The sequence below is a fragment of the Pyxicephalus adspersus genome, chromosome 2, assembly GCF_032062135.1.
Source record: "Pyxicephalus adspersus chromosome 2, UCB_Pads_2.0, whole genome shotgun sequence".
In the NCBI taxonomy this organism is placed as follows: Eukaryota; Metazoa; Chordata; class Amphibia; order Anura; family Pyxicephalidae; genus Pyxicephalus; species Pyxicephalus adspersus.
The window spans coordinates 137,131,275-137,142,267 of NC_092859.1; the positions used below are offsets into that span (position 1 = coordinate 137,131,275).

Here is a 10,993-nt window from a genome sequence, read left to right on the forward strand (position 1 = left end):
TTCCAATTGTTGTCTGAATTAGCTTTTTTAAATCCCATCCCATTTTATGTGTGTGATAAGAGGCATAGAGGGTGTTCAAGCACCACCATAAGGTGCGTTCCAGGATCACATGAAGGCCCTAAGGGAGTGGGGGGCTGGTGCAGTACATGGGTGAAAAATTAAATCTATTTCTGTTTGTTTATTGTGCACAATAACCGGAGAATAAGCTAATATTAAATCATATATATTTCTTTGGAAGCAGCACACATTTAAATAGAACATAAATAGATCCCAGTAGAGAATCCCTGCTACTTGTAGAACAGGAGGACTTTTATCTAACAAAGGTTTACAAATATTGGTATAATCACAGTCATATAGAACGGGTTTCTTTGATCACACCATATATCTGAATAGATGAGAAACCTTAAGTTTTAGTATCTGGTAGGGCATTGGGTCAATTCATAGATCACAGGTCTCGGTATCAATGACTATGTATCTTTCTCTTGGCGGTAATTTACCTATGATATCACTTATAGGACCAACTCGGCAGTCATCTCACCCCATCTGCCCTGAGAAGGTCTAATCTGTCAGCTCTTCCAGACTTATTTCAAGGATATGTTATCTGTCTGACCCTAGCTGTGTGACGACACGAGACATGGAGATAGAGAGCGTTGAAAGGTGGAAGGGATATGATCTTGGTGCTCCAGCTTCGGTTACAGTCAGTGGCGGGAACCCTTAACCCATCATCTTCCCGGTTCAGTTATATAACTTCCATCTAATATTCTCTAACTGATGACATGGCTGTGTGTTATTGATAATAGTTCACAATAGGTTTTTCCAATTCGTTTTATTGTTGGCCATGGTATTGCCTCTGTGACGGGGATTGTTTTTCTTGCCTTTCACTCCTAGAATTTGTCACTTACAGCTGAATAATGAATTCTGCAAGTTTCAGCATGCAGGCATTTTGGAGTGGAAGTGTGAATGAGTCAACAGTGACAGATGGAGGAGCAGTTTATCCATGCTGAGAAATGATATCCTCACATTGACCTCTGACCCTCGACAGCACATCTCTCACCATGATCAACTCCGCCGGAGCAAAAGGTGCATTGATTTCCATGTAATACAAGAAAATATTACATCTGCCTAATTGTTACACAGTGACAGTGTTAGGCAAGAAATCAAACGCCTGTTTAATGCAGCTTGCAGCTCACAGCATCCAGATCGATGAAGCAGTTTGTCAGAGGTGTTCTCGAAGGACTTCTCTCTGCCGTTGGTCGGACACAAGGCCTCGTTATTCGTATTTATTGGAAATCAGATGTGCATAGTCAGCAATACATGTTATCTGAAATCAAAGCATCTCTGCTTGAGGGTTGGGGAGTGAACATTGTAGGGAACTGCATTTGCTCAGGTAATTAAAAACCACTTTATTAGAGTGTTTCCTGTAGAAGGCAGAACTTTGTGACCAATATCAAGGCAAAAACTTTATAAAAGTAAAAAAACAGTAAACGTGAAGCAAACTAAAACAGCAATATCCGTACAATAAAAAAGCTATAGATTACATTTAAAAGACAGAATTAGGGTTAAATATTATTTACCCTTGCAGTGGGTCCTTTCCCCACTGCTCTTTTTTTCTGGGCGGTTGAAGTAAAACCTACCTAATGCTAATTCCACAGCACACAGCACTCTCCTCCACAAAACGTTTCCAGAAATACTCCTCATAAGCCTTGCTCCCCAGCCAGTCTGACTATTGATGTCATTATTATTATTATTATTATTATTATTAATAATAAATATGATTTATATAACGCCAACATATTACAAAGAGCTGTACATTAAAAAGGGTTTGCAAATGACAGACACAGGAGGAGGAGAGGACCCTGTCCAGAAGAGCTTACAATTTAGGAGGTGGGGAAGCATCGTACATTAGGAGGGGTGTGTACGTAGTGAGGGGTTAGGAAACAAAAGAAGATGGGTAGGCAAGTTTAAAAAGATGCGTTTTGAGTGCTCTTTAAATAAGCAGAAAGCAGGAGCAAGCCGAAAAGGATGAGGAAGACCATTCCAGAGAGTCAGGGCAGCTCTAGAAAAGTCTTGGAGCCGTGCATGTGATGAGGTTTTGAGTGAGGAAATCTTCTTCACTGCAGGCATATCCTAAACGAAATTACACACACGGTGCACCCACAACCTTGGTCTCCTGGTTCCCTAGAAACAAACAAAAAAAAAGCAGTTAACCCATGCAGTGGGTTCCTCTCCTCACTGGTAAAGGGTAAAAAATATGTGCCCAGCAAACACTATACAAAAGCACTTTATTTACATTTATTTGGAGTTTGTTAGGGGTTCCTATATTGCTGGTCAGGGGGCATTCTTCACTCTGGCTAGCAATAGAAGAGGCATTTTTCCCCAAAGAAAACAACACTAATGTACAGTGAGCTGTGGATATAGTAATTATAGCAGAGGTTCCCTGAGGATCCTAAAGTTATTTCAATGGTTCCCCCAAAATTTGAGAAAGACTAATTGGTAATATAACATGTCCTTGTGGAACATTGTTGATTTTTTGGTAAACCACATCTTGGTCACTATTCAGCCTGCAGCTCCACCAGAATTTGTATCAGCAAAACCTAAATGTACCCCAAATCTCCCTCTCTAGAGCATGCCCCAGCATTCATTTTGTTACAATTGACATATTTATCTCTCAGAACTACATATCCCAAGAGCCTTTTGCCTGCAAACTGTGTGAACAGGCTCATTGGAGTCAAATCAGCAGCACTGTTTTGCCTGAAAAGACTGCAAGCATGAATAGAACAGCAAAGGTTAGGAGCCAGGCAGAGCTCTGTAGTCCAGCAAGTACGGCTAGCAATGCTCTTGAGATTTCAGAGCATCAAATGCACTGTGCTGTCATCCCAAATTCTAGCACATCCACAGTTATTTTTCTGGATTTGCAGCATTGTTAAAGGGAAAAACAAATATGCAATATGCATGTATCGCAGAGATTTACAGAGTATTTTTTCCCCCCGACATTCAGTAACCAGCATAACTCATGTCACTCTATGTATAAATGTTTACAGCACATTGTTCACACATAGGATAATACCAGACACACACAGGACATCCTTGGTATAACTAACTAGGATTCGCAAACCAGCTCCAATGATGAATACACGTTTCTTGTGTTATTCTTTCTTTTGTAATATATTTACACACAAGATATAAATAACCTTTTTTATTAACTATATCAATATATCGCAATTGAACAAAATCTGTCCCTCTACTATTGCTTAGTGAGGTAATTGCACAGATGTGAAGTATTCACAATTTTAACCTAATTTCACAGTTTGTAAATTTGATCTCTTTGAATTCACATTACATTTACAGTCAGATTTTTGTATATCGGAGTCCTTTAACAAACAGGCAGTTGGTGTAGAAAAATAAATGGAAGAATATGGGAAAAAAAACAGGGTAAAGATAGCAAGATGGAGGAAGAAGAAAAGAAATGGAGTGAATTCATCATTAGTCAATCTAGAGGTTGAACTTGATGGACTTTTGTCCTTTTTCAACGTAACTATGAAAAAAACACAGTGGAAACAAAAGTTTTCATACCAGACAAATATTATTATTTTTTAGCCAGTATTTATTACATTTCTTCTTCTGGGTTTTACTAGATATTTACCTGTCAATCACATCCTTGATGTTTACTTTGAATGTTTATGTAATCTTCTAAACAATACTGTTGCTTTATGTTAGAGAATGCTTCAGTCTATAGCACAAAGGAACACACACAATGGCATTAGAAAGCTTTACCAATAGTGCTCAGATACAGCTTGCCACATATTAGTGTGGTGAGACTTATTATTCGACTCCATTCGATTCACGCATGTTATTATTATACAGGATTTATTTAGCGCCAACATATTACACAGCACTGTACATTAAATAGGGGTTGCAAATGACAGACAGATACAGACAGTGACAGAGGAGGAAGAGAAGACCCTGCCCTGAAGAGCTTACAATCTAAGAGGTGGGGGAGTATCACATAAAAGGAGGGGACGTGGCCTTTGTCTTGTTAAGAGGCTAATTTGCCTCTGTAAGTTATATTACAGTTGTAGAGAAAATAAAACATCTGATGGGCTGAATTACCTTTAAACAGGAAATGGACTGTAGTATCGGTGCCCATAAATCCAAAGGGAGGACAAAGGTCCAGTCACCACTAGGCCTATTGTCTCTTTGTAGCTAATCTCTTCCCTATGTGTCTTGTTCTGCACTATATATTGGTAGATATTGAACTCTATGACTATGTACACGTTAGATTTTCGTTGTTGGAAACACAACAGCAAAGATGAATGAACGAGAGGGGAGGGCACCCCGCTGTGCTCTTCTCCCTTCACTTCAGTTGCGGTTGTTCGTCTTTCATCGGTTATGGATCCACCAGGACAATCCATCAAGGACGTCTGACGACCACTGTATACAAGTCAGAATCCCGTCCAAGGTGAACGAGATGAGGCGAGATCTGGGGCGAGAATTATCTGACGTGTGTACGTAGCTGAAGGCGCAAGGTGCAGCAGATCCTGGGCATATGAAGTGCACAGATTTAGAAAAATGAACCTTTCTTGATGTCTACAAAAAAGAAAATATTCTTGTTTTGCTTTTGTTCCACTTTAGGCTTTTTGGAAACTTCAGTAAGGTATCGGCTTTGCTATTCTCAGGGCACTATATGCCAACATGGTCCCTGGAATAGAACATGGTAACCTATTAGCCTCCCCCTAATTCGTTTTTACCATCATGGAAATTAAAAAACCAACAGGGAGAGTGAGACCCCTTTATATCGTCTGCAAAAAGTCCAACAAGCTGGAAACTCAAGCCTAAATTCCCACAGACTTATCATAAACATATCTGATTTAAATCTGTAGTTGTGGATGGGCTGATACATAAAATTAGGTTTGCTACATGAATTAGTAAAAGATTAGAAGTGCTCTTAATAGTGCCCATTCCTACTCTCTAGTTCTGCCATTGGTAATTGTTTCTCTCCTGATTCTCACGTCCCCACCCACACCCCCTATTGTCGCCTGTTCTTTCTTATCCTGTATCCCCTGTGTGTTTTTTTTAAATTGTTCTCAGCTATTTCCATAATTTTTGAAAGTACACTTTGTTATAATCACAAAAATGTTAAAAAAATGTGATCACACATGACATGTATGTGTGAATGATGTAATAAAATAAAGGGAGCCAAGTTACATCATTCCCACGCCATAATACAACATAGATGTCTAAAGGAACAGAGGTAAGATTCATATAAATTACATATTATGAGAAGATTGTATCCAGCTTCAGAACATAGCTCCTTCATCCTCCTTGATCAGGAAGTAGATGGTCACTGGCCCACAGCTGGTAGGGATAGTCTCTGTTACTCTTGCAAATAGCCAGGATCCCAGGCCATACATAAGAGTGGGGATCCCTGCCAAATGGACACAGAACCAATCAGAAACCAAATTCTCATTTTGTTTTGCTCTACATCCACATCCTCCCATCACAGATTTCCCCCCAATATTGTGTTAGCAATGAAGAGAAGGGATAACTTTATTTTATTTATTTATGTTCCAAGCATCTCTGCAGCTTTACTAATGAAAGGCAGCCAGAGAGATAATAATGCGATTAATATGAAACCCATAATAACCCGCTAACATAATGGGCTGTTCTAACCAACGGCAGCAAGGGAGATTTTAATAAGCTGCAATAATAAAGCAAAGTAATTAATCCCAGCCATATGGATAAGCAGCCACAGGAAGCCACGCTCCGCATATTCTGTTTGAAAAGACAATTGATGGCCTTTATAAAGCTAAATATTTAATAAGCCTTGGGTGGGAGGCAGGATGGAGTGTGTGGGGTGTAATTACAGCATCTCTCCATCACTTACCTAGATTTATGGCTTTCAGAGTGGTAAAGAAGTAGTTGAAGATATGCAGGTCCTGGGGGGCAGCACGGGAGCAGTGATACTTAATGAATGGGAAGCAGCCAGTTCGGAGGATATGATAATTTGTGCCTTTTACTTCCCAGTTGAAGTTAGATAATGCAAACTGGTCATTGTTTACAGTGCTGTAATTCACACAGAAAGAGGTCCAGTGCGGCAGGTTCCGCTGGAGAAGGTGCTGGGTCAGAACCTCGGAGGCATTGGGGCGAGACTGTCGGAAAGATCCTGCCGGGAAGAGGAGAATCCGTAACAAGGTTTCATGGGCTGTCCTTGCTAACAGCATGACTGTGAAGGAGAATAGAAGGTCCATGATTATTTCACACAAATTTAGGAGACAAATACATCACACAACAGGCAAAGGACATACCAATTATGGAAAACAAATTCATGGGGCAAAAAAAATTAAATCTGTTTCCCAAACTCCACACCTAAAATGTGAAAGGCATATTTATAAAGCAACAAATAGCACATTCACTGCATGTGTATCTTCATGAAGCATGGGTTTTAAATTCATCTGCAGTGAACGTTTTGTGAATTTCACATGAACTTTAAATACGTTAGGACGTCAAAAAGAAAAGTAAACAGTGTATTGATTGTGTTTTGTGTACCTGATCCCCTTTGATCTAACAATACTCACAGAGAAGGTGGCCTTAGCTTTACATTCATACATTATTGAAATGGAATTTAACATTTAATACCAAAGTAATTTTATGTTGAAAGAAAAACCAATAAAATTGATTTTGGAAGCCTGGCTTTTTAATCCTTTTTTGGACTAAAAAAAAGTATTCCTTTGCATTTTTATTCTGTTTAAAATTGCAGTATTGCATAATAGAACACAGATGTCATTTTGTTTTTTGGCTTGTGGAATGACCAACGAATAGGCACACAGTGAATGAAGAATAAACCGATATAGCAGATACATTGATTCATACATGATTGCACTCATTGGGGTTGATTTACAAAAGTAATAAAGAGCATTTACCTTGCAAAGTTAAAGGTAACTTAGTAAACTTAGTAAATAAAGCTGTGTTCATTTTAATTACCAATCAAGCCGCAGCACATATATTTTTTTGACCTTTCCATGGCATATTTGTCTTCCTGAGTCCTTGATAAAGCCTTTTGTACACAGATTTATCTCCAGAAGAAAAAAAATCCCCGGCCCAGTATCCAATAATTATTGGGGGCATGCATGAAACCCAAAGCTGGGAGTTGGAAATCCTTCAAGAATAAGCCTATTACATGGGTATTCCCATTCAATTTGCAGCTCCCATGGTTGGATGGTGCAATGATGTCACCCATGCCACCTTATAACACTAGAGATCAGGCCAAGGTGAGTGTTCTATTGAGGGGAATGTGCAATGTGCAAATGGTATTTCCATGTTAATCATTGTACATGCTCTTATCATTTCTCGTCTGGACTACTGTACAGCGCTGCGTAATATGTTGGCGCTATATAATCTTGTTTGTTAATATTATTAATAAGAAGAAGAAGAAGAAGAAGAAAAAGAAGAATAACATTCTCCTCTCTGGTATTCCACTAACCCAACTCCTACCTATCCACTCCTTCCTTCCTATCCACTCCTTCCTTCCTATCCACATTAGGTATGTGCAGAAGGAGCTGGCAGAAACCTTTTGAGATGCGTGACATATATATCCCAGGAGGCCTTGCGCTCCCATTCTGTTTTTAAAAAGGTAAGGGTTTTAAACCCCCCCCCCCACCCCAAAATAAAGAAGAAGATAATTTTTACCTTAGTGACTACCCCTTTATGTAAAGTCAAAATTCTGGCGATAGGTCCATTTTAAAAGGGGTATAAATCTACCAACAGCAGGGTTCTCCCCAGAAATATTTTTAAACTAAGTGAGAAGAAGCTCTAGCCAGGTGGTCAAAAAGTAAGCAGGAAAACACATGCCAATCTTAGTGTTCCCAGTTGCCATAGGAATCCAGTAACCCCCTAAAAACCCTACCACCCCCTATACTTCCAATATTTTAGTGCCCACCCTCTTAATATGTCACATTTTTTCATTGGTCTTGTATTATTCCCCAATTGTCTAGTGCCCCAACTTTTTAGTAACAACCCAAAAACAGCTGGGTGGTTATTGGAACGTGGTGTGCCCAGCTAAAAAGAGCAGGGGAGAACACTGAACAGGCAACACACACGAAGATCAAAACAAGAAGCCATATACATCAATTAATGTCTTCCTCATCTTCTAAAAGCTAATTGTGCCTATAGAGTCTCCTTTGTTTCTCTGTATCCAACCTGAAACAGAAAGGCAGTGGACACCGCAGTGAAAAACTGGACCATGGACCAAAGATGACTAAGAATGGATTCTTATAGCCTCTCGTTTCAAGCTGGTAATAGTGTTGCCCAAGCCCTCTTTGCCAAGGGGAAGATAATCAGCATGACCATTGCATACTGGATTCTCCTCGCCAAATTTGGGGTGGATTTAAGGGCTTACCTGGTCCCCACAAGTCCGCGGCGTCCTTCAGTGAAGCCGGCCCAGTATCTGCGTCCACTTGGCGATGTCCAGAAAGCATTTGTGTCCCCTTGCCTTGCATTCCCATCATGTGAACGTTGGAGATGTTAGGCCAAGGGGATGCCGATGCCGGGCTAGTATGGGACCTGTATGCAGGCAGTGTGTGCTGGGTGCGGGACCAGCAGGAAACTTAAAATAAGTATTTTTCAAATGTCAAATGTACTGATTTGACATTTAAAAATACTAAAATAATCATACCACCAGGGAGGTTAACAAGCTGAGCTCTTGATGTAAGCTTCTACCCCAGTGGGCATACTTGTGCCCTTCCACCACTTGGCAGACATGAAACCACCTAGATGGACAAGAGAAGACATTCCCATTCCCTCATTACAAATAAAAGCATCCCAAAGAAACCTAGAACAGCTAGATCTCCATGCTTCCATCCCTGTAATAGAACAGAAAGGAAATCTGAAGGAGGTAAAGCATCATCATAGCCAATAACATGAAGAGAAAACATGAAAACAAGTTGGACACTCGCCATAGAAGGTAACAAGAGTCGTAAGCCAACACAAGTTCAATAATACAATAAACAGCTCTTAGTGGAATAAAATATGAAGAATCCTTTGCTGCTCATTAACCGGTCCTGGTAAACATGAAAGTTGCTAACAGTCTCCACATCTCTTTATTAGCACACAAAAGAAACGAATTGTGCTCTGTTAATTACGGAGGTGAAGTCGGCCTTGTTTATGTCTGCCTATGATTAATAAATAGCAGCACCTGCCATTTTTAGTGCAGTAAATAAACAGGGAGCTGATTAATTATCAGGCTCTGACTGCACAGCTCAGCGAGTCCCAGAAATCACTGAAAACAGCAGCAAAGCTTCCTGCTCTTCATCGAGTTCACGCAAAGCAATGTTGTCGCTACAAGAAGAAAAAAATAAAAGGCGTCCCCATAGCAGATATGTGTTTTATAATAGAGAATCAAAAAAAGGGAATAGAATATAATTTGTTGCTATGAGAAAAAAACACATTTTATTAGGAATCCCCAATATTATTATTACACAATATTTATATAGTGCTGACCTATTACGCAGCGCTGTACAAAGTCCATAGACATGTCACTAGCTGTCCCTCAAAGAAGCTCAGAATCTAATGTCCCTACCATAGTCATATGTCTTTAATACAATCTAATGTCAATTTCCTGTGAAAGCCAAATCACGTAACTGCATGTTTTTGGAATGTGGAAGGAAACCGAAGCACGCGGAGGAAACCCACACAAACACAAGGAGAACCTGCAAACTCCATGCAGACAGTGTCCTGGCTGGGATTTGAACCTGGGACCCAGCCCTGCAAAGGCCAGAGAGCTAACCACTGAGCCACCATACACATATTAAGGGGCACGGAGGGGACATAAAAATTGGAAAGGGTCTCTCAATGAACAGCCCTCATTTACTCAGTTAGTGTAAAGTCCCAGTAATGATGTCCTACAAAAGGGCAGACACTGGGCCAACAAGGGCTCAGAGTGAATGAGGGATAAGTGCACTTGGTTGAGCTAAGTGATGATGGAATATTATTATTAAATTGTATTTGTTTAGCACCGCCATATTATATAGTGCTGTACAAAGTCCATATTCATGTCACCGTTTCTCAGAAAGGCTCACAATTTATTGTCACTACATTCATATGTCATATGCCTAAGGCCAATTTTGAGGGAAGCCAGGTAACCGAAGTGCATGGGTACATGAGAAGGAAAGCCAAATACAAATACAGGGGGAATACAAACTCCATGCATATAGTCCTGGCCATGATTCAAACCTGGGGCTGCAAAGGACAGAGTACTAACCCTCGGAGTACTCCCATTACACAGGACCCTGTATCTATTATATGTATATACATATGGAGAAGCTGTAGCCCGGTGGTCAAAACGTGGGCATGGTAACACATGGCACATTTATTTTTCCCAATAGGAATCGAGCAAACCCCTAAATTCTGTCAGCTTCCCCCTCCCCTATACTTTGTTCTCATTTTCTAATGCACACCGTCTTGGAATGTTCCTTTTCTCCATTGTCTTTATTTCCCCCAACTGCCCAATGTCCCTGAATTGTGACCCAACTTTTAAATAACCACTCAAAAAACAGTGGGATGGTCATGTAAAAGTGCCGGGTGGTGTGCCCAGCTAAAAAGGGCTGGTGAGATCCCTGGTACTAACATGAACAGCACATACTTCAGGCTGCTAAAACTTATCAATGGGCCATGGGACTTACAAATATAAATAAATAGTTATATTCATAGTCCTCTCCTCTTGGTGTGTCACTGTGTCTGTCATTTGCAACCCATATTTAATATACGGATAGTCCCTGAATTAAGGACATCTGACATGGACAACTCCAACTCCATACAAATGGGGCTTCCCTGCTCCCTGTGTGCAGATCAGAGGCTTGATAGGGGGGAGGGGCGGTTTGCATGACTTGCAGAAGAAATCTTTTGCTAAACACAGCTGAGGTTGTGGGAGCTCTTTTTTCAGCCTCTTGTAACTATTTAATGACCAAGACAAACTTTGCAGTTGTTTCTCTTTGCATAT

At 40.3% G+C, this 10,993-nt stretch overlaps 1 protein-coding gene across 5 annotated transcripts in view; it reads right to left on the reverse strand.

Moving 5' to 3' along the window:
- Positions 1–1,378: 1,378 nt before the first annotated feature.
- The window catches only part of C2H15orf61 (chromosome 2 C15orf61 homolog), a 15,688-nt gene continuing 6,073 nt past the window's right edge, over positions 1,379–10,993 (reverse strand). For 2 of the 5 annotated variants that reach the window (XM_072402592.1, XM_072402591.1), the window contains exons 2-3: positions 5,885–6,223; positions 3,565–5,425 (exon numbers count right to left, since the gene is read on the reverse strand). In XM_072402592.1, the coding sequence (XP_072258693.1) occupies positions 5,298–5,425; positions 5,885–6,221 (465 nt within the window). In that variant the 5' untranslated portion in view covers positions 6,222–6,223 and the 3' untranslated portion in view covers positions 3,565–5,297. Of the gene's footprint in view, positions 2,179–3,564; positions 5,426–5,884; positions 6,224–8,395; positions 8,598–10,993 lie in introns of those variants that run through there. The other 3 variants (XM_072402589.1, XM_072402590.1, XM_072402588.1) reach the window with 3 other exon arrangements.